The sequence below is a fragment of the Lemur catta genome, chromosome 3, assembly GCF_020740605.2.
Source record: "Lemur catta isolate mLemCat1 chromosome 3, mLemCat1.pri, whole genome shotgun sequence".
Classification (NCBI taxonomy): Eukaryota; Metazoa; Chordata; class Mammalia; order Primates; family Lemuridae; genus Lemur; species Lemur catta.
The window spans coordinates 67,718,717-67,743,814 of record NC_059130.1 but is presented as its reverse complement, the minus strand read 5'-3'; the positions used below and the strand labels follow the sequence as shown (position 1 = coordinate 67,743,814).

The window sequence follows — 25,098 nt, the reverse complement described above, 5'->3', positions numbered from 1 at the left end:
TTTAATTTTTTTTCATATTTCATAAGCTTTATAAGCATTTTCTTCAAATTTTCATACATTGAATATTCTTTTATCATTTAACTAAATTATTTAGATTTTTTAAATCAAGTTTATAATATTTTTCTAATGGACTTGAACATATACTGTCAACTTCCAAATAACTTTATACAGTACATAAGGCAACTATTTCCATTTTATATATGAGAAAGGGGAGACAGAGTTTAAGTACTATACAAGGTAATACAGTAAGTGATAGAGCTCAGGGCATGTCTTCTAACTCCATATCCAGTGCTCTTTCCAGCATATGATCCTAGTAAATAATCTGAGAAGTACAAATTGTTATTAGTACTTATATTTTATAAAAGCATTTCAATTTACCTTGACCTTATATTTTACAGGATCATATGTTCCAGCAGAATATTCTTCCTTTAGAATTGCTAAACAGATTTTTACAAGAATCAGTACTGATGATGATATTGAAACAAATTCATCAACATTTATGAAGGAAATGAAAGAGGTACCCAAACAAAAATGTTATGTTAAAAAGAATTTCTTCCACTAATGGCTAGTTATCATGTGAGAAAGTATCCTTACACTAAAGCATACAAATGTGCTTATACTTCTTTCTAAGAGCCAGAGGGCAGTCAAAGACAGCTTCCTAATTTCTGTTTTATGTGGAAAAGGAAGTGAATGTTTTATTGAAAAATACAGTTTTAAAAGAAAAAAAATTAGTGTTATTGAGTGATAAAAGTGTGCTTAAATGTTTTTATATGGAATATATAAAAGACTTTTCGGAAAATGATCACTGGGTCAGTACTATTTTATGTAGTATTTATTGTTCCCCAGATGCTTGATTGTAAAATAAAAGATCACTATTAGAAGGCTTTAAAAAGATTATCATCTTCTTTGTCCTTATAGAATTTATACTTTCTGTACCAGAGTGTGTATCATCACCTATTTCTCATCTGAGAAAACGTCAAGTAGCCTTGACGGCTAAAGGAATTAAGTATAGCTCTTGGGATCTTGGGATATCTGTATTAGGCAGGAATTATTGGATCACTATACAGTTGGATAATTTTCTGCAAGTAAATAGGAATTGAATAAAGTTATCATTTATGCCATAATTTACATAATTATTTATTATGTATTGAATATCTATAGGAGAATATAGCAACATACTATTCTCAAACTCCTGACCTCGAGTTTCTTTCTTTTTTTTTTTTTTTTTTGAGACAGAGTCTTGCTCTGTTGCCTGGGCTAGAGTGATGTGGTGTCAGCCTAGCTCACAGCAACCTCAATCTCTTGAGCTCAAGAAGTCCTTTTGCCTCAGCCTCCCAAGTAGCTGAGACTACATGCATGAGCCACCATGCCCAGCTAATTTTTTCTATATATTTTTAATTGTCTGGCTAATTTCTTTCTATTTTTTAGTAGAGATGGGGTCTTGCTCTTGCTCAGGCTGGTCTCAAACTCCTGACCTTGAGCAATCCTCCAGCCTTGGCCTCCCAGAGTGCTAGGATTACAGGCATGAACCACCAGGCCCGGCCAAGAATATAGCAATATACTATTGATAGGTACTTGAAATATGTTTTTAAATGGTTCTAACCCTCAAGAACCTTAATTTCATAGAAAGGTAAAATGTCTACAAAAGTTACTGTTGTGTCATAATATAATAAAGGTGGAATTCTATTTTTTGAGGAAGAGGTTAATAATCCTCACTGAGGAAGGAGCATTTCTGTCAATTTGTCTTGGTCATGGATTTAAATGTATTTGTTAAACCAAGAATCGAGACTTAGGTGGTTTTTCCTAAATTATTCTTTCCATCTTTACTGAATATAAAGAGATATTAAAGTAAAACTGAGAGACGGTTTTGCGTATTTTATGACTGCAATTTATTAGTTATTTGTGGAGAAGAAAATGACCATCTTTGTGCTTTATTTAAACATTTAATTCATTGTTTTGTTTTACTGTATCTAAAACATCAGTATTTTAGATAATGGGTATTTATTTTGTGTTGTCTCATACACATATGCATGTGTATATTATATACAAGTCAGCTATTTTATTGGAATTATTAGTCATAAGATTTTTAGAAAAGAAAAGCAATGCACTATTTTCTGCTCAGCAGGATTTCTCTATGAAAATACATTTAAGATGAACTAATAAAGAGACTGGATTTCTCCTTATTTTTTTCTTTGATAGTGACGACTGTTTGGTTACAATGAATAATATTAACATTTTATTTTTCAGATAGCATATATTCTACATAATGCTAATGACAAATCACTCATATTAATTGATGAACTTGGCAGAGGTACTAATACAGAAGAAGGTATTGGCATTTGTTATGCTGTTTGTGAATATCTACTGAGCTTAAAGGTATTTTTTTCCCAGAGGTTTTAATAATATTTATTATGAGTCTCCAAAAGAGTTTCATCTTTTCCAGTCTTATCTGACCACAGATTTGGGGGCTTTAATTCCCAGGAATATACATTGAGAAAGAACAGAATTTTAGTGTTCTATTACCAAATATGTTTCTGCTGATTTAGCAAGGATATATTCATTTAACTGTGGCTTAGTTTATTTTTATTTTTTATTTTAATAGATTATTGGGTACAAATGGTTTTTTGTTACACAGATGAATTGTGTAGTGGTGAACTCTTGGCTTTTAGTGTACCTGTCACCTGAACAGTATACATTGTACCTGGTAGGTAATTTTTCATCCTTTAATCCCTCCCACTTTCCTCCTTCTGAATCTCCAGTGTACATTGTGACACTGTGTATGACCATGCATACCCATAGTTTACTACTACTCATAAGTAAGAGCATGTAAATTGCTGTAAAAGACATATTTCCTTCTTTTATACACACACGCACACACACACACACATACACACACACACACACACCACATTTTCTTTATCCACTCATAAGTTGATGGATACCTAGGTTGATTTTATATCTTTGCAATTGTGAGTTGTGCTGCAATAAACATATGAGTGCAGGTGTCTTTTTGATACAATGACTTCTTTTCCTTTGGGTAGATGCCCAGTAGTGGGATTGCAGGACCAAATGGTAGATCATACAATTAGTTCTTCGAGGAATCTCCATACCATTTTCCGTATAGGCAGTACTAATTTACATTCCCACCAATAGTGTATAAGCATTCCCTTTTCACCACATCCATTCCCACATCTACTGTTTTTTGACTTTTTAATAATGGTCATTATGATAGGAGTAAGGTGGTATCTCATTGTGGTTTTAATTTTTACTTCCCTGATGATTTGTGATTTTGAGCATTTTTTTCATATGTTTGCTGGCCATTTGTCTATCTTCTTTTGAAAAATGTCTGTTCATGTCTTTTGCCCATGTTTTAATGGGGTTATATGTTTTTGTCTTGCTTATTTATTTGAGTTCTTTGTAGATTCTGGATATTAGTCCTTTGTCAGATGTATAGTTTGCAAATATTTTCTCCCATTCTGTAGGTTGCTTATTTACTCAGTTGATTATTACTTTTGCTATGCAGGAACTTTTTAGTTTGATTAAGTCCCATTTATTTTGATTTTTTTGTTATATTTGCTTTTGGGATCTCAGTCATGAAGTATAATATTATATCATCTGAAAATCTGACTTCTTCCTTTCCAATTTGGATGTCCCTTTTTTCCTTCTTTCGCCTAATTGTTCTGGCTAGGCCTTCCAGTATTACGTCGAATAAAACTGGTGAAGTGGGTATCCTTGTTTTGTTCAGATTTTAGAAGAAAGACTTCCCATTTTTCCCCATTCAGTATGATGTTAGCTGTGGGTTTGTCATATATGGCCTTTATTGTTTTGAGGTATGTTAATTCTCTAACCAGTTTGTTGAGAGTTTTTATTATGAAGAGATTTTGAATTTTGACAAATGCTTTTTCAACAACTATTGAAATGATCATATGATTCTTGTTCTTCATTCTGTTAATGCGATATATCACATTTATTGATTTGCATACTAATGCCAATTCTACTCAAATTATTCCAAAAACTTGAAGGGGAGGGAATGCTTCCAAACTCACTCTATGAGGCCAGAATTACCCTGATACCAAAACCAGACAAGGATACAACAACAAAAACGAAAACTACAGGCCATTATCCCTGATAAACATATTATTAGATATAAAAATCCTCAACAAAATACTACCAAACTGAATATAGAACCATGTTAAAATATACCATAATTAAGTAAGATTCATCCCTGAGATAAAAGTATGATTCAACATATGCATGTATGCCTTAGTGATGTCCTTTTTGCAATGAATCTCTCAGGAGTCCATTGAGCTTCTTGTATCTAAATGTCTAAATTTCTAGCAAGACCAGGGAAGTTTTCCTCCATTATTTGCTCAAATAGGTTTTCCAAGCTTTTTGCTTTTTCTTCCCCTCGGGGATACCTATGATTCTAATAGTTGAGTGTTTTAAGTAATCCCATATTTCTCAAAGCCTTTCATCATTTCTTTTGATTCTTTTTATTTTTGACTTATTGGGTTAATTCAAAAGCCTTGTCTTCAAGCTCTGAAATTCTTTCTTTTGCTTGGTCTAGTCTATTGTTAAAACTTTCCATCATGTTTTCTATTTCCCTAAATGAATTTTTCCTTTCCAGAAGTTCTATTTTTTTTTAATATATCTATCTCTTCAGTAAATTTTTCATTCATATCCTGAATTGTTTTTCTGGTTTCTTTGAGTTGGTTTTCTATTTCTCTTAGATGGCATTGAGCTTCCTTACAACCCATAATTTGAATTCTTTATCTGTCATTTCAGTATTTTCATTTTGGTTGGGATCCATTGTTAGAGAGCAGATGTGATCCTTTGGGGGGTTGTTACACCCTGTTTTTTCATAGTGCCAGAGTTCTTACAGATTCCTTCTTATCCAGAAACTGTCACTTCTTGTTTTTGAATTTTCTTTTGTTTAGATGGGACATTCCCCCCCCTCTTAAGGGTGTGACTGTAGCATGTGTTGGGTAAGGACCTTTGGCTTTGCTTGTGGGTGCTTTCAGGAGGCCTAGGCTATGAAAGAATTTTTTGATTATAGATAGTTTTAGTGTGGTGGTTTTCTCAAATGCTAGTTATTTGTGGGCTGTAATGGTGGTGTACTATGCATGTGGGCAGGTTTCCTGCCTCCTGTTGAGAAATGGGGATAGAAGTCTCTGGAATCTTATCTCTTTCCCCAGCCTTGTGCACTTCTAACAGTATGAATTATATTGGGACATCGAATTTAGTCTCCAGGCCATGCTTGCAGGTAAAAATCCATCAAGCCCTGTACAATTGAATCAGCAAATGATGTAATAGGCTATACAAATTGACCTCCCTACCAGTAGGTGGCCCTTACAGGAGAAAGACAGCTATGGTGGTGGGTTTATGGGACCCATGCCTGGCCCTAATCAATCATGAGAAGCACTGAGATGTCTCAGGTGATGGACAAGGCCCTGGAACTCTCAGGGGTTTCTTCTTGTGCTGAACCACTGCCAAGGCGTATGAAAGGGGGTGAAGCTGGGCAGTTCTGGATTGGACAGGGGAGGCTCCCCAAAGGTGGGCACATGTGCCATCTCAGGGGTTGGAGGTCAGCTCCCAGCCACTGGGGGAATCCTCTGGGGAGAAGCAGAGGCACCCCCACCAGCCAAAGAACCTGCACATTGGGGAGGGGCAGTCCAGGATCCACAGTCCAGTGGGCAGGAGTAGGGTCACTCAGCTCCCACTCACATTACCTAGTGAATCTCCCTTCTGTATCTGACCACTGTTACTAATCTCCCAAGATGATTCACTGTTGCTCACTGCACAGAAAGGCAATTACTGAGACAATAAAGATTGTCAAGGAAGAAAGGATTTATTACAGTGGACATGTCAACTGGGAAGGAGGTATGAACTACCTCAAATCCACCTCCCTGATCAACAGGCTCAGGGGGTTTTCTGGAGGTGAAATGAATAATGCATGAGGGGAGTGAGCATCATTATGTGTTTGGAGTGGAATGCAGGATGCGCAAGTATGGTGAATAATCATGCTAGTACATACATGCCATGATCAAAAATGGCAGATAAGTCCCTCCCAGGGTGGGGAATTTAGGATTATAATGAGCTAGGGGTTAATATTGGTCATTCTTTCAGCTTGTGTGCAGGCTTAATGTGTCCTTGGGTACACTCTGTAGTGGGGTATTGCTTATCTTGTCTCTTCTAGACAAACAGGTGGTGTAAGGTTTTGTAGTTATCTTGTGGGCACAAGGATGCTCCACTGTTTCTGGGAAAGAAACTCAAAAGGGAATGCATCAGTGCAACAGAAAGTTACAAAGTTCTGGTCAGCAAATCTTACTGGCCTGGGAACTTAAAACATAAGAGAACTACAAAGAAAAAAACTATAAAAAATGTTTTCTTGTTTATGAAGCCAGTTACACCACCAACATCGGGCCAAACTTACCCAGCTAATCAAAGGGCAACCACACTCAAGTAGCAAAGCTGTTGCAGGTTGCAAGCCTCTTCACTGAGGACAGAAAGCATGGCTTCCCCAGCCATTCCTGTTGGGGGAGCTGTGGCCTACCTGTGTTCCACAGCACAGATCCAAACCACAAGCTCCTCTCAGTTCTACCCACAGGGCACCCTCACCACTTGAAATCAGCTCACAAATCTCCCCTCCATGCCCCTGAACGACATGATGGAGTCTTAGGAGTAAGGTATCAGGCCTACAGACCTGTCCTCAGGCCCCCTGAATTCAAGCACTGACCGAGACAGGGAGAGGCCAGCTGGGGCCCATGGAATATTCAAGCAAGCCAACTGCCATTCAGTTGCAGTCCAGCCACAGGGTGGCTATATACCTCTCTGTGGGAGCAGCCAGGCAGGCAGCTCTGGATCTGAAGACCCCTTGGTCCTGCAGTGGCCCACAGTTGTGTAAGTGTAAGTTGATTTGGGGGCATAGGAGATCACCCAGGTTCCCATCTTTCTCCTCACCCTGGCAGTGGGTCAGGTGCAGCCTCAGGTGGAGCTGAGAGCACTGAGGGAAGAGCTCCCCAGCTAGCTTTGTGCCCAGGTGCCCAGGGTTTGGAAGCCTGTGGAGCTCCACACGAGCTCAAGCAGTTCCTCTGCGTGATGTCCTGAAGAGGAGCAGCTTCTGGCAGCTCCCGTACCACTCTGGAGGCCTGCTGGGGTCAAGGAACTCTTTGTCACTAAAACTGTAAAGGCCTGAGGTGGAAATGTATAGCCCCAAAGGTCTCTGGCTTACCCCTTCCCTGGGTCTGAGTCTGGGGGCTGCTCAAGGCTTTTGGTGGTCCCAAGCAGACAGTTTGGCCTCTTTCTTCACCCTCAGTGTCTCCCTGTCGCCTATCTGTTATCTTCAAGCTTCTTTCTCTGATGATATATTCAACATATGGGTATTTGATGGCTATCCTGATTGCTCTCTGAAGAGAGGCACACCAGCTGCCTCATTTTGCTGTTCTTTTTCTGTTTTTCTTCACTTTTTTTTTTTTTTTTTTTTTTTGAGACAGAGTCTTGCTGTGTTGCCCGGGCTAGAGTGAGTGCCGTGACGTCAGCCTAGCTCACAGCAACCTCAAACTCCTGGGCTTAAGCGATCCTACTGCCTCAGCCTCCTGAGTAGCTGGGACTACAGGCATGCGCCACCATGCCTGGCTAATTTTTTCTATATATATATTTTAGTTGACCAGATCATTTCTTTCTATTTTTAGTAGAGACGGGGGTCTCACTCTTGCTGAGGCTGGTCTTGAACTCCTGACCTCGAGCACTCCACCCGCCTCGGCCTCCCAGAGTGCTAGGATTACAGGCGTGAGCCACTGCACCCAGCCTTTCACTTTTATTTTAACTGTATTAATTTTGAGTCATTTTTCATGTATTCTTTATGTATTTATCATGACTGGATTTTACAGGGACCCACAAATAGCTTTTTAAACAATTTAGGTAGTAAGCATTTATATTCTTGTTACTTCATTTCTTATAAAAATGGAATAATTAATATGATAGCCATGATATAGACAAGGAAAGAAGGAAATCAAGAAATATAAATAATGTAAAATTAGTCAGTTAGCTTTGATTTAATCAAATTAAATAGCAGACTATGAAGGCATTTCATTAGTTGTTTCCACATGCAATAACATTGACTGAGGTGGTTTCTGGATGAGATTAACAGTAGAATTGGTAGACTGAGTATAGCATGTTGCCCTCCCTAGTGTGGGTAGGTCTCATTCAATAAATTGAAACCCTGAATGGAAAAAATGGCTGACCCCCCTAAGAGTAAAAGGGAACTCCTCCTGACTGACTGCCTTCCATCTGGAAGACTCGTTCTTTCTTGCATTGGGATTCAAACTGAAACATCAGCTCTTTCTGGGTTTGGAGCCTGCCAGTATTTGGACTGGAATCATACCATTGGCTCTCCTGGGTCTCTAGCTTGCCTACTGTAGATCTTCCATCTTGTCAGCCTCTGTAATTGCATGAGCCAATTTCTTATAATAAGTCTCTTTATACAAACACACACACATACACATCCTGTTGGTCTGTTTTTCTGGAGAACCCTAATACAGTATCTTTTTTAAGCATTCTGTAATAGTTAAGAATAGTGATTTTCATATTACTTTTGAATATTCTTTTCTAATATAAATAATTTAGTAAAAATATGATATTGCTACTTACTTTTAGGGAGCTTAAAGTTATTTATTATTTTTCTAACCTAGTCGCCTTAGTACCTAGCACAATCCTTGAAACATATAGGACCTGAATAATTATTTGCTAAACTGAATTAACCTGAAATAGAGTTTACAAAGTTACTATAATAGATTGGTTTGTTACATAATTTTTAAGGACTTTATTGTTATTCAACATGATCTCTAGCTTCTACATAATTTACTAGGTTCTAAATATTTTCCCATAGCTTTATAAATTTGGTTTGCTTTATACCCCTTTTGATTTCCTGAGTATGTAGTTAAGAATTTTCATTTTTTAATCATATACAAAACTATTTCTTCTCTTGCTATCCACCTTCTTTCTTTTTTCCTCTACAAGTACCTAGCCCAAACACAATATAAATCTAAAAACTAGAAACTTTTACAATTTCAAATTCCTAAGACAATCCATTGATTTCACTGTCCAAAAACTACTTACAAGGGGGGAAGCTACTTTTAAAGTACAGTTTTTTAAAAGTTGAGGGAAATATTATGACTTTTTTGGTGTGTGGGTTACCTTCCCAATAAATTATTATCTCAGTTAAAATATCTTTGTTTCTGGTATAGTTTGTCTTTTCAGTATCCTCAGATATATTTCTTAAGATTTTATTTTTGGTTTTATTCTCTTTCTCATAATGTAGCATACCTCTATATATGTGCAAACATAATAAACATGCTTCCTTCATTGAATATACATTTTCAGAACATTTTGAAATAGATTGATCATGTTAACCTCCAAGTTACTAATTTCATTCTTACACCCCTGCCAAGCTACTTAGAAAATTAAACTAAAATCTTATGTTTACATAGTTAAAATAGAATTTTCTAGTTAATTTAAAAAATACTAATATTCATTGTCTATTATATATTCTAGGCATTTACACTGTTTGCTACACATTTTCTGGAACTGTGCCATATAGATGTCCTGTATCCTAATGTAGAAAACATGCATTTTGAAGTTCAGCATGTAAAGAATACCTCAAGAAATAAGGAAGCAATTTTGTATACCTACAAACTTTCTAAGGGACTCACAGAAGAAAAAAATTATGGTATTTTGTGTAGAAATTATACCTATACATTGAAACACTACATATTATCTCCTAAGACAAACTTTTATTTCCCCTTTACTTGGCTATCAATCAAAATAACTTTCCCTCTCGTTCTTTTGAGTGCTTATATTATCTTAGACTGTATTTCCTATGTCAAACTTACATATATATTATTCTTACTTTTAAACTTATATGAACCAGTAACTATGTAGAAATATGACACATGAAGGCCCTAGAAATATTAGTTTCTATCTTTAGAAAAATGTAATTTAGTTTATATTTGTATGTTATACAATGAATTGAAAATTATATATTTCCTACGTACTCTTTCAGTAGCAGAGTTCTTCCTCTGTTTTCTCAGGTTCAGTGTACTTAATAATTAAATCTAAAATCTTAAAAGTTAACATATTACCAAACCATATGATGTTCTGAAACTTGATTAGATACATTCTGTGTAAATCATTAAATTTTACAGATTCAAAGAATTTTCAATTGATCTGTACATAAAAATTCAAAAAATTATTTTAGCTAAGGATATATATGACCCTTTCAGGGAAAGAAAAATATCTTTGCTTGCTATTTGAAAAGAGAAATCAACTGGATAACTTATTTGTATCAGATTTTTAATCTTTATAAGCCTCAATTTCATTTTCTATGAAATGGGGATAATTTTCCATATATGTAGAGTTGTAAAGATTCAATGAATTATCAAATGTGAACTGCCTAGAATAGTGCCTAGCAATTAGTAACTTCTCAATAAATGTTGATAGTGCTTCTGAAGAAATAAATACAGTAAACTCTTGGCACATAGTAGAAAGCCTATATGGCATTTATACAATAAAATTAAGCTCTGAAAACATGAGGATAATAGTGAATACTTTGAATTTGCATAAGGAGTAGTCACCTACCATTACACCTTCTGAGAAATTCCTGTCTCATTGATATGCTAGGTAGATGAACGTTCAGCTGTAGAGTTACCTCTGTAACTAGATGTTCTCCTCTGAAAAACTCGTGTATCCTTTGACCTATTAACCAACTGTATTTCTAATTGGAATTTCAATGCTATTACTTTCTAATTATCTCTTTTTTCCTCCTTCTATCTCAGAGGTATGTTGAGAAGTAATTGATATTCTAATTTGCCTTATATATTTTGGAGAGTTAATTAAATCTAATAATTGGTCAGTTGTCATCTAGAACTTTGGAAAACGTAATTTTGAGAATTGAGTTCTATATGCCTATAGAAGGGAAGCTTCTCTGTGAAGAAAAAATTAATACTAGTTAAAACAAACTTAAAAATACCAGCAATAATAATAGTGAATTCCATTTTATTTTGATAATTTTAGGATTAAAAGCTGCAGAGGTGTCATCACTTCCACCATCAATTGTCTTGGATGCCAAAGAAATCACAACTAAAATTACCAGACAAATTCTAGTAAGAAACGTTTAAGCAATAAGAATTATTTGTTCTGAGTTATAATGGGCCAAGGAAAAAATACATTAATATATAGAAAAAAAAATTTTTTATTATTTGTTTTTCAAATTAAAGCAAATACTTTTAGTGTACATTTTCATTATGGCCTTTGATATAAATATATAATAATTAATATTAATAATTAAAATATTTAAAATAAAAAACAATTTCTAAGCAAAGAAAATCCATGTTACTTCTTAAAACATTTTTGGTTTGGCCTGTTATAACCTTTCCCAGCAAATCAGCTAATAAGATAGGAGAAAAAAGTTAAACAGTTAACTTCCTACAATAACTATTGCTATACTAACTTTATGATGAGAATATATATCTATTTAAAGTGAACATTAAAAAGAAAAATAACTATATACAACATTTATATACCTTTTTTTATAGTTTTCAAACCTCTTCCATCCATTATTAATTGTAAGACTTATAACTCTTCATAAACAAGTTGTCTTTCTAGTAAAAGATAAAAAATTGTAAAAAATTTTACTCTCATTTTACTGCTTCACAGAAATTAAGTGATTTGCTAGGAAGCAGTAGGTTCATATCTGTTGATACAAAATTTGAAAGTTTTTAAAAAATCAGGTTGTTTTATAGTGTTTTAAAAAATTAATGTTTTCAGTGAACTGACGTAGGTGCAGTGTGATATTGGCTTCGTAACAGTTTTCTACATTTCATTTTTTCTTAACCTGCCTTCCATTTATATTATATTTCTTCTTCCTTTGAGTTCCTGGAGTGTCTCTGTGACTTCACTTGCCTAATTATCCACATGAATCCCTTCATCAGAAATCTTGACAGTGCTCTAGTTCTGAAGAACCTATCATTACCCAATTCTTCAGATTTCATGTTGCCAGATTCCAACTATGGGCCACCTCTCCACTAGCCTTCTAGCCATTGGCTTTTCTAATCATGTTTAAAAAATATTCAAAGCTAATTTTATCTACCGCAAATTCATATATTTAACTTTAGTTGAATATTTTACTGGGTAATTGGTGAGTTTTTTCTTTTTTAAATTAATGTATGAGAGTTGTCTGTATTTTGGGGGTATGCATGATATTTTGATTTTGCATACAAAGTGTAATGATCAAATCAGGATAATTGGGATATCCATCAACTGACAACTAGTTCCATCCATGTTGCTGCAAATGACAGGATTTTATTCCTTTTTTGGCTGAATAATATTCCATTGTGTATATGTACCACATTTTTTTTATTCATCCATTGACGGACATTTAGTTTGATTCCATATCTTGGCTATTGTTAATAGTGCTGCAATAAACATGGGAGTGCAGATATATCTTAAATATACTGATTTCCTTTATTTTGGATCATATGGTAGTTCTATTTTTAGTTTTTGAGGAACCTCCTTACTGTTTTCCGTAGTGGCTGTACTAATTTGCCTTCCCCTTTCTCCACATCCTCACTAGCATGTTTGTTTGTTTGTTTGTATTGTTTTGTTTTTGTCTTTTTAATGAAAGCCATTTTAACTGGGGTGAGATGATATCTCACTGAGGTTTGATTTGCATTTTCATGATGATTAGAGATGTGGAGCATTTTTTCATATACCTGTTGGCCATTTGCATGTCTTCTTTTGAGAAATATCTATTCAGATCTTTGCCCATTTTTTAATTGGTTTTTTTTTTTTTTGCTATTGAGTTGTTTCATTCCTTATATATTCTGGTTATAATCCCTTGTTGTGTGGATAGTTTGCAAATATTTTCTTCGATTCTATAGGTTGTCTCTTCATTCTCTTGATAGGTTGCTGTGCAGAAGCTTTTTAGCTTGGTGTAACCAATTTGTTTCTTTTTGCTTTTGTTGCCTGTGCTTTTGAGGTTTTACCCAGAATGACTACCCAGTTTCATAGTTTCAGGTCTTACATTTAAATCTTTAATCTATTTTGATTTTATTTTTGTATATGGTGAGAGCTAGGACCTAGCTTCATTCTTCTGGCATATGATTATCCAGTTTTCCCAGCACCATTTATTGAAAAGACTGTCCTTTCCCCAGGTTATGTTCTTGGCACTTTTGTTGAAAAATGAGTAAATGTGTGGGTTTCTTTCTGGATTCTCTATTCTGTCCCATTGGTCTGTGTGTCTGTTTTTATGCTGTTTTGGTTACTATGGCTTTATAGTATATTTTTAAGTCAGGTAGTATGGTGCCTCCAGCTTTATTCTTTTTGCTCAGGATTGCTTTGACTATTTGAGGTCTTTTGTGGTTCCATATGAGTTTTAGGGTTTTTTTTTTCTATTTCTGTGAAAAATGTCATTGGTATTTTAATAGGGCTTGCATGGAATCTGTAGATCACTTTGGGTAGTGTTGACATTTTAGCAGTATTTATTTTTCTAATCCATTAAGAAGGGATATCTTTTTTGTGTCCTCTTCAATTTCTTTCATTCATGTTTTATAGTTTTCCTTATAGAGGTCTTATACTTCTTTGGTTAAATTTATTCCTAGGCATTTTATATTTTTTGTAGTTATTATAAATGAGATTGCTTTCTAGACTTTTTTTTTTAGTTTCTTCACTGTTGATGTATATAAATGTTACTGATTTTTGTATGTTGATTTGATATGCTGAAACTTTACCATACTTATTTACCAGCTTTAACAGTTTTTTGGTGGATTATTTAGGTTTTTTAGATATAATCTAAAAAACAATAATTTGACTTCTTCCTTTCCAACTTGGATGCCCTTTGTTTCTTTCTCTTGCCTAATTGCTCTGGCTAGGACTTCCAGTACCATGTTGAATTAAACTGGTGAAAGTGGGTATCCTTGTTTTCTTCAGATTTTAGAGGAAAGGCTTTCCATTTTTCCCCATTCACTATGATGCTAGCTGTGGGTTTGTCATAGATAGCCGTTATCATTTTGAGGAATGTTCCTTTTATACCCAGTTTGTTGAGAATTACTTTTATGAAGAGATTTCAAATTTTGACAGATACTTTTTCAGCATCTATTGAAATCATATGATTTATGTCCTTGATTCTGTTAATGTGATATATCATGTTTATTGATTTGTGTATGTTAAATCATCCTTGCATCCCTGGGATGAATCCCACTTAATCATGGTGTATGACCTTTTAAATGTGTTACTGTACTCAGTTTGTTAGTATTTTGTTGAGGATTTTTATATCTATGTTCATCAGGGATAGTGGCCTGTAGTTTTCATTTTTTTGTTGAGTCTTTTGTCTGGTTTTGGTATCAGGGTAATGCTGGCCTCATACAGTGAGTTTGAAAGTATTCGCTCCTCTTCAAGTTTTTGGAATAGTTTGAGTAGAATTGGTAATAGTTCTTTAAATGTTTGGTAGAATTTAGCAGTGAAGTCACCAGGTACTTGGCTTTTCCTTGATGGGAGACTTTTTATTACTGCTTCCATCTTGTTACTCGTTATTGTTATCTTCAAGTTTTCTATTTCTTAATGGTTCAATCTTGGTAGGTTGTATGTGTCCAGGAATTATCCATTTGTTCTAGGATTTCCAATTTTTTTGGCATATTGTTATTTATAATGGTATCTAATGATCCTTTGTATTTCTGTGGTATCATTTATGTCTCCTTTTTTGTTTCTGATGTTATTTTTTTCGATCTTTTTTTCTTAGTCTAGCTAAAAGTTTGACAATTTTATTTATCTTTTAAAAAAACTATTTATTTTGTTCATCATTTGTATTTTTGTCTCAATTTCATTTATTTCTGCTGTGATCTTTATCATAATATTTCTTTTCTTCTACCAATTTTGGGTTTGTCTTGTTCTTGCTTTACTAGCCCCAGGAGGTGCATCATTAGATTGTTTTTTTTAAATCATTCCACTATTTTTTTTTCTTTTTTTATTTCAGCATATTACGGGTGTACAAAAGTTTAGGTTACATATATTGCCCTTGCCCCCCCTCCATCCCCATTCCACTCTTTTGATGTAGATGTTTATCACTATAAACATCCTTCTTAGTACTTCTTTTTCTGTATCTCATAGATTTTGGTATATTGTATATCAATTTTCATTTATTTTAAGAAATCTTTAAATTTTCTTCTTAATTTCTTCATGACCCATTGATCATTCAGGAGCATGTTTTTTAATTTTCATATGTGTATATATTTTCCAAAGTTCTTCTCATTATTAATTTCTAGTTTTATTTCATTGTGGTCAGAAGAAAATAAGTATGATTTTGACTTTTTTGAATTTATTAAGACTTCTTTTGTGGTCTAACGTATGGTCTATCCTGGAGAATATTCCATGTGCTGATGAGAAGAATGCATATTCTGCAGCAGTTGAATGAAATGTTCTGTAAATGTCGCTTATATCCATTTGGTCTAGAGTGTAGTTTGACTCCAGTGTTTATTTATTGTTTTCCTGTCTGGATGATCTGTCCATTACTGAGAGTGGGGTGTTGAAGACCCCTACTATTATTATATTGTAATCTATCTTTCTCTTTAGATCTATAACTGTTGGCTTTATATATTTTGATGCTACAATGGTGGGTGCATATTTATTTATAATTGTTATATCCTCTTGGTGAATTGACCCGTTTCTCACTATATAGTGACCTTCTTTGTTTCTTTTTACAGTTTTAACTTAAGTTCTATTTTGTCTGATATAAGTATAGCTACTTCTGCTCTTTTTTGGTTTTAATTTGCCTGGAATATCTTTTTCCATCCCTTCACTTTCATTCTAAGTGTATCTTTATAAGGGAAGTGAGTTTTTTGTAAGTAGCATATAGTTGATTTTTTTTAAAAAATCTATTCAGCACTCTGTCTTTTAGTTAGAGAAGTTAGTCCATTTACATTGAGTGTTATTACTGATAGATAATGACTTACTGCTTCCATTTTGGTTCTTGTTTTTAGTTGCTTTATAAGTTATCTCATCCTTTCTGACTGTCTTCCTTTGTGGTTAAGTGATTTTCTCTGGTAGTATGTTTCAATTCATTGCTTTTTATTTTTAGTGTATCTGTTAGAGGTTTTTGCTTTATAGTTACCATGAGACTTACAAAAAACATCTTATAGCTATAACAAGTTATTTTAAACAGATGACAACTTAACTTTGATTAAAGAGAAGAAACAAACAACAGAAAAACTAAAAAAAACTACACTTTAACTCCTTCTCCCTCCCCCACTTTTTTGCTTTTTTGGTCTTAATTTGCATCTTTTTATATTTTCTTTCTTTTAACCCATGGTTATTATTATTTTTGATAAATTTGTCTTTTAATCTTCATATTATTAGGTTGGTGCAAAAATAATTGTGGTTTCAGCATTGTTGAAATTTGCTGTTTGATAATTGGAATACATTCTTAAATGTGGTTATGTTATACATCATTTTAACGTGCATTTCTTACTTTATGTTTTTTTGCCAATGACTTATTACTTGCTGTTTATTTTATATTTATTTTAGACTACGGAAGTGATGACATTTGAGCTATTTTCTTATTTGAGTTCAAAATGTGTAATAAAACAGCAGAGACAACTCACAACATCGAAAATGCATTTGGCCCTGGAACTGCTAATGAATGTACAGTGCAGTGGTGCTTCAAGAAATTTTGCAAAGGAGACGAGAGCCTTGAAGATGAGGAGTGCAGTGGCCAGCCATCAGAGGTTGACAATGACCAATTGACAGCAATCATCAAAGCTGATCCTCTTACAACTACAAGAGAAGTTGCCAAAGAACTCAACATTGACCATTCTAGTATGGGTCATTTGACATTTGAAGCAAATTGGAAAAGTGAAAAAGCTCGATAAGTGGGTGCCTCATGAGCTGCCCAAAAATAAAAAAAAAATAATAATAGTTTTAAAATGTCATCTTCTTTTATTGTACACAACAATGAACCATTTCTTGGTTGGATTGTGATGTGCCATGAAAAGTGGTTTTTCTATGACAACCAGCTCAGTGGTTGGACCAAGAAGAAACTTAAAAGCACTTCCCAAAGCCAAACTTGCACCAATAAAAGGTCGTGATCACTGTTTGGTGGTCTGCTACCAGTCTGATACACTACAGCTTTCTGAATCCTGGCAAAACCACTACATCTGAGAAGTATGCTCAACAAATCAATGAGATGCACTGAAAACTGCAATTCCTGCAGCCAGCATTGGTCAACAGAAAGGGCCCAGTTCTTCTCCACAACAATGCCCGACCACACGTCATAAAACCAACACTTCAAAAGTTGAACGAATTGGGCTACGAAGTGTTGCCTCATCCACCATATTCACCTGACCTCTTGCCAACTTCTTCAAGCATCTCGACAACTTTTTGCAGGGAAAATGCTTCCACAACCAGTAGGGTACAGAAAATGCTTTTCAACAGTTGTATGAATCCCAAAGCATAGATTTTTTTTTTTTAGACAGAGTCTTGCTCTGTTGCCAGGGCTAGAGTGCCATGGCGTCAGCCTAGCCCACAGGAACCTCAGACTCCCAGGCTCAAGCAATCGTTCTGCTTTAGCCTCCCAAGTAGCTGGGACTACAGGCATGCACCACCATGCCTGGCTAATTTTTTCTGTATATATTTTTAGTTGTCCAGCTAATTTCTTTCTATTTTTAGTAGAGATGGAGGTCTCACTTTTGCTCAGGCTGGTCTCAAACTCCTGACCTTGAGCAATCCTCCAGCCTCGGCCTCCCAGAGTGCTAGGATTACAGGCATGAGCCACTGTGCCTGGACTCCAAAGCATGGATTTTTATGCTATAGGAATAAACAAACTTCTCACTGGCAAAAATGTGTTGATTGTAATGGTTCCTATTTTGATTTTAAAAGATGTGTTTGATTATTAAATCATTAGTTATAATGATTTAAAATTCATGGATCAAAACCGCAATTACTTTTGCACCAACTTAATAGAACCAGGAGTGGTTTATATACCACAATTATATAATTTGATTATTCTTAATTTGTCTGTGTACTTTTACTAGTGAGTTTTATACCTTCAAATGTTTTATTTTTGCACATTAGCACCCTTTTCTTTCAGATTGAAGAATTCCCTTTAGCATTTCCTGTGAGAGGGATCTAGTAGTGATTAATTCCCTCAGCTTTTGTTTATTTGGGAAAGACTTTATCTCTTCATGTTTGAAGGAATGTTTTGCTGGGTACAGTATTCTCAGCAGTTTTTTTCTTCAGCACTTTGAATATATTGTCCCACTCCCTATTGACCTGTATGGTTTTCACTGAGAAGTCTGTTGCCAGATGAATTGGAGCTCCTTTGTATATTCTTTGCTTCTTTTTTCTTGTTGCTTCTAGGATCTTCTGGGTTTTTTTTGACCTTTGAGAGTTTGATTATTATATGCTTTGGGGTAGTCTTATTTGGGTTGAATCTGTTTGGTATTCTGTGGCCTCTTGTACCTGGATAGTTATATTTTTCTCTAGGTTTGGAAAGTTTTCTGTTATTATTTCTTAGAATAAACTTTCTATTCCTTGCTTTTCTCAACTCTCTCTTGAACATCAGTGACCCTTAGGTTTTCTCTTTTGAGGTTATTCTCTATATCTTACAGGCTTTCTTCATTCCTTCATTATTTTGTTTCTCCTCTGACTATATTTTCCAATAACCTATCCTTAATCTCTCTGGTTCTTTCTTCTGTGTCATCCATTGTGTTGTTGAGAGCCTCTAATGCATTTTTCTTTCTTTTTCTTTCTCTTTCTTTCTTTCTTTTTTTTGAGACAGAGTCTTACTCTGTTGTCTGGGTTAGCGTGCCATGGCATCAACCTAGCTCACAGCAACCTCAAACACCTAGGCTTAAGCAATCCTTCTGCCTCAGCCTCCTAAGTAGCTGAGACTACAGGCATGTGCCACCATGACCAGCTGATTTTTTTTAATATATTTAGTTGCCCAGCTAATTTCTTTCTATTTTTAGTAGAGACGGGATCTCGCTCTTGCTCAGGCTGGTCTTGAACTCCTGAGCTCAAACAATCCACCCACCTCGGCCTCCCAGAGTGCTAGGATTACAGGAGTGAGCCACCTCACCCAGCCTCTAATGCATTTTTAAGTTCAACAAATATATTTCATTTCTCAGTTCCAGGATTTCTGTTTGATAGTTTTAATTATTTTAATGTTTTTGTTAAATTTCTCTGATAAATTTCTGAATTTCTTTCTTATGCTATCTTGGAGTTAGTTGAGTTTTCTTAGAACTGCTATTTTGAATTCTTGATTTGAGAGCTCACACATTGCTCATTAGTGTCAATCACTGACTTGCTTTGTCCATTTCGGGAGATCGTGGTTTCCTGGTTGCTGTTGTTTCAGGTGTGGATGTATGCCTCTACCTCATCATTGAATAAATACTTTTTCTTTTAGTCTTCACTGTCTTTTTTAGTCTTACTAGGGTATATTTGCTTAGAGGTTCTTTGCAGTTAGTTGCCTGTGATTCCCCTTAATCCTAGATCACTGCCTCATTTTCAGCACTAGATGGCACGTTAAGCCCAGATTTGCCTCAGCTCAGGCAAACACTGGAGCACTGCCTATCCCGGAGTGGAGTGGGAGGTCCCAAAGGGGATATCCAACTGTGTGGGAAGTCTGGTTAGGGGGTTGTGACCAGAAGACCAGTGAAGTATGCCTCCTACAGTATAGTGCTGCTAAACAGCCACTCTGATTTGGCATCTCCTTTGACTGAGATAAAGAGCAGAGTTTTGCAGGCTGGGATTTGTAGTCCCACCTATCCTCTTTGTCTTTAGCTGGGTTTTTCTCTTTTCAGGTACTTGTGATGCTTCCCGTGGGTTAAGGCAGGAGCAGTTTTCCTACAATGGAACCCAGGATGGTGGGGAAGCTGGCTTTTTGCCTCAGTTTCACTTTTTTCCAGTGTAGAAACCACGAGACTGGGAGAAATTTTCTGTACATGGTGCCTGGCAGGTTGGAGGAGAGGCATCACAGAATAAAGTTAACCTTTATTGTCTTCTCAGAATTTTTCACTTCTCTCTGGCGCCAGGGGTTATCTCAGCCTCTGATTTGTATTCTGGGATATTGCTGGTGATAATCTTGGCACTGGATATTTGTTTTTAGTTTTCTGTGGGGAAAGTGGAGCCAGATTGCTTCTACTCTCCATTTTGATGATGTCTATAATTGTTGTTTTTTTCTTTTATTGATCTCTGTGGCTTCCTTACAGTAACTCTTTTAAAACATTTTCACTGTTCCTGAGCCCTCACTTCTCTGACTTTCTACAGATAATTTACCTCTTCTACTTTTTAACAAACTTGAGGTCATCTTGATGAGTCCTTGAGCCATCCCTCCTTCAAAATTCCATTTTTAGTATTTCTGGTTTTCACCCGTCTCTCATCCCTTTTATCCCAAAGGAATAGATTGCCTTTCAGATATTTTAAGATTAATTTTTCTACCTTCTTTTCACCTCCTTCAAGATATTGTTTCTCCTTTTCCTTTCTGCTCTTTTGCATCTTTAATGTTTTCTTCTCTGGCTTTTCTTTTTTCTATGAATATGCTTAAGTATTTCCAAAGACATTCATCCTTTTTACTCTACTTCTCAAGCTATTATGCTATTTCTCTTTGTACTGAAAATTTATGAAGAGTAATTTATGCTTGCTTCTTCCATTTCCCAGTTGCAAACTAATCTTTTTGTCATCACTCTACTGAAACTTTTCTCTTAAGTACCAACTAATCATAAACTCTCTTGGCCTTTTGTTCACTTCTTATCTTCCATGACCTCTCTGTGGCACTGAACACTACCCTTTTCTCTCTTTTCTTAATTCTTTCCTCTCTGGCTACTGTGGAATTGTTCTCTCCAGGATGTTTTCATCCTCCTCCATCTCTGATTACTCCTTCTTTCTCTTCTTCACAAGTATGTTTTCTTATTCCACTTACTAAATATAAGTGTTTCTAAGATTTTTGCCCTTGTTTCTTTATTTTTTTAATCTACACTCTTGGTGATCTTATCCTTTCTCACTGCTTTCATTGTCATTTTTGTTCAACTCTGATTCTATATATTTTTCCCATATTTTCTCTTGATATCTTATTCTATGTTTAAGGTCCAAAGTTAACTTACCATCTTCTGAAAAATCATTCCATCTCTTCACTTTTAAGTCTCCCAGTGACCCACCAAAGTCATCTATGGATCCTTCCTCTTAATCACCTCTCATTAGGACTATGCAGTAAGTTCTCCCTCTTTTCCTGTCCATCCTACACACTTTTACCAGATTGTCTCCTAATGCATAGTTCTTATGAGAACTAAGAAACTTTCAGTTGTTTCTTACCAAATAAAAGTTGACCTCATTAGTCTAGTGTTAAAACTCTTATGTATTTATTTCTTAAAATATATTTTAGGATTACCTACGGTAGAATCACCTGATTTCATTAAAAAAAAAAAAAGAATCACCTGAGGTACCTGACATACTGGGTACCATCCTAGCATTTTAAGGGTCTACTCTGGCTCAGAAATTTGCATTTTAGTCAGTCTTTATATGATTCTAAAGTTTATTAGCTTCTGCTGTATGACCTTCCTTTGTTTGTTATACCAACCTTACATGACATCACTCAGTTTCACAGAATCAACATTTCTGCCACATTGAATTACTTGTCATTTTATCATTTTGACCTGATTGTGTACCATGCTTTCTAATGTGCCTGATGTAGCTGTTTTCTCTATACGAAATACTCTTCCTTCTAGGCTTTTCTATCCATCAAGATTCATTTCAAATATTTCATCCTATTTAAGAATTTCTTGACCTGAAATGGAAGTGAGTTTCCCTTCCTCCGAGCATGATTATGCTTTCTTATGAGACTTTTCATAATTATCATAATCAGTTGCTTATAAATAATCTTTTTATTATAAAACTGTAAGCTTGAGTTCTGTTATCGTGTCAGGTATATATTTTGAGATTTTTCCATAGGTATATAAACATAAGCTTTGAGGCCTAAAACATAGATGATATTAGATATTGAATAACTGTTGTTTAAATAATAGGCTAATTGGCAATTGATCAATGTATCAAATAGGTTGATGGGTATATATGATAATCTTATTCTACCTCATAGAATCTTATTCACTTTTTCTGCAGTTAAAGTAGAAAAATATCTGGAATTGCTTGCTATTGAAAAAGAGTTGAAGGTATTGTATTTCTGGGAAACTCATGAAGACTTTCCATAAACAGTTAAGATTGAAAATGCTAATTCCTTTGTCTATCTCACACGAAGAATTGAAATAAGAATTTCCCAACTATATTCCCAGCCCTGAAGTACTAGTAAAGGGCTGAATATCTAAAGGCCTTCCACATTCCCATTTTATTTATTTATTTCTTTTTTATTTAAATAAATTGGGGAAAGGATACGAGTGGGTTTTTTTTACATGGATGAATTACATAGTAGAGAAGTCTAGGCTTTTAATATGTCCATTACCTGAATACTGTACATTGTATGCAATAGGTAATTTTTCATATCACATACTCCCCTCCCATGCTCCCCCTTCTGAGTCTCCAGTGTCCATTAAGTCACTCTGTATGACCATGCATACTCTAGTGTAGTTCCCATTCATAAGTGAGAACATACAGTATTTGGGTTTTTGTTCCTGGGTTACTTCAGTTAGAATAATGGCCTCCAGTTCCATCCAAGTTACTGCAAAAGGCCTTTCATTCTTTTTGATAGATGAGTAGTATTCCATGGTATGTACACATACACACACATATGTGTATGCCATATTTCTTTATTCACTCATCACTTGGTGGACATTTAGGTTGGTTCCATATCGTTGCAATTGTGAATTGTGCTATGGTAAATATACTGGTGCAAGTGTCTTTTTTATAAAATGACTTCTTTTCCTTGAGGTAGATACCCAGTAGTGGGATTGCTAGATCAAATAGTAGATTTACTTTTAGTTCTTTGAGAAATCTCCATTCTGTTTCCAGTAGAGGTTGTACTAATTTATATTCCCACAATGTACAAGCATTCCCTTTTCATCCCATCCCTGTACCAGCATCTATTGTTTTCTGACTTTTAATAATGGTCATTCTGAAAGGAGTAAGGTGGTATCTCATGATTTTAATTTTCATTTCCCTGACGAGTCAGCATTTTTTCATGTGTTCATTGGCTATTTGTATATCTTCTTTTGAAAAATTTCTGTTTATGTCTTCTGCCCACTTTTTAGTGGGCTTATTGTTTTTTCTCTTGCTGATTTGTTTGAGTTCCTCATAGATTCTGGATGTTAGGCATTTATCAGTTGTATAGCTTGCAAGTAAGTATATTCTCCCATTCTATAGGTTGTCTATTCACTCTGATTATATCATTTGCTATGCAGAAGCTTTTTAGTTTAATTAAGGCCCATTTATTTATTTTTACTTTTGTTGTATTTGCTTTTGGGATCTTAGTCATAAATTTAATGTTGAGAATAGTTTTTTCTAGGTTTCTTCTAATATTTTTATGGTTTCAGGTCTTATATTTAAGTCTTTAATCTATCTGAAGTTAATTTTGATATATGGTAGAGACAGGGACCTAGTTTCATTCTTCTGCATGTTGCTATCTAATTTTCCCAGCACCGTTTATTGCACATTCTCATTTTAAATATTATTTCTTGGGTATCATTAAGTATAGTTTATGAATTAAGGCATAATTTCAAATAGCTATTTATGTTTTTTATTTTTAAAATGTAATTTACTCCTCAAGCAGTATTTTCTCTTAGTTTCCAGAAATACATGTGTGTACTCTCTTTAGGGGCAACCAGTTTTCTTTCTGATGACCCATTCTGTCCACCAGTTTGTCTATTGCGTGATTAAAGTAGGAGATAGCAGAGTGGTATTCATGAACAACATTTAAAAGTGTGATTACTTCATGGCAATGAGCAGTGCTATTTTTTTCATACCTTTAAATGAGAAAGTGTTTGTAGTAATAGAGAACATGGTGGATTCTCTATTACTCTTTGGCATTGTGTTGAGAAATCTGACCTATTTAGCATAATTTTTTTCATTGAGAAATTATTTTCAAGAATATAACAATCTGTGAAATAGTAGTAAATACTCATGAGACATTTTATTTTCCCAAATGATATTTCTTTATTTCTTCTGTTATATTCTTTGCTAGATGGATGGAGCTCACTTATCCAAAGAAATTAGTTGACTCTTGAGTTCCATATTTCTATGGGAGGAAATAGAATATTGCCAAAGCATGACTAAAATAAAAATTAAAGTATTCCTATTTTAATTTATATACATATATACACATTTTTTTCAATAACAGCAAAACCAAAAAAGTACCCCTGAGATGGAAAGACAGAGAGCTGTGTACCAGCTAGCCACTAGGCTTGTTCAAACTGCCCGAAACTCTCAATTGGATCCAGACAGTTTACGAACATATTTAAGGAATCTTAAGAAGAAGTATGAAGATGATTTTCCCAGGGCTGAACAAGTTCCAGGAGAGACCGAAAGATAGTAGCAATTCACATCTTGTACTAATGATATAATATATGTTAATATAAGGAAGCTCCTCAGGTTAATATGAGAACCTGCTCTCATTTTTCTCCTGAGAGCAAAAGAAAATAATATTTGTTAAATTTTATATTTTAATTAAAAATTGCATTATATTAACCCCACAATTATCTATATATTCTACATGAAAAAAATTGTTATTATAACTTAAATGAGAACTATTTAAAGGGATGGCTTTTATGTTAGAAAACAGTCAGTATAATGCACAACTTTTTTCTCATTTATTAAAATTTATATTATTAAGTCTTAAGTCTATTTATCCTGATAAGTTATAGCTTAAAATATTATTATAAATAGCTTAAAAAAAAACTTTCTTTTTAGGTCTAGAAACTTATTTGAGCTTTTCTTTTACATTCTATTCTGAAGTAATAATACCCTATGACTCAACAATTTCTTAATTAATACCTCCAAATTCCAGCACTGGATGGTTCTGAAGTTCATTAGAATGATACTGGAAATGTTAAAATATTCTTTTTGACATTCAATGTAGTTCTAAAGAGTGAAAATAAACGAATAGATATGTTG

At 34.6% G+C, this 25,098-nt stretch overlaps 1 protein-coding gene across 1 annotated transcript in view; it reads left to right on the top strand.

Annotated features, from left to right (window-relative positions):
• The window catches only part of MSH4 (mutS homolog 4), an 88,787-nt gene extending 63,889 nt beyond the window's left edge, over positions 1 to 24,898 (top strand). Inside the window, exons 16-20 of the mRNA XM_045547724.1 lie at positions 399 to 517; positions 2,248 to 2,376; positions 9,553 to 9,727; positions 11,071 to 11,159; positions 24,326 to 24,898. Of these exons, the coding sequence (XP_045403680.1) occupies positions 399 to 517; positions 2,248 to 2,376; positions 9,553 to 9,727; positions 11,071 to 11,159; positions 24,326 to 24,517 (704 nt within the window). The 3' untranslated portion in view covers positions 24,518 to 24,898. The remainder of the gene's footprint in view (positions 1 to 398; positions 518 to 2,247; positions 2,377 to 9,552; positions 9,728 to 11,070; positions 11,160 to 24,325) is intronic.
• The last annotated feature ends 200 nt before the right edge of the window (positions 24,899 to 25,098 follow it).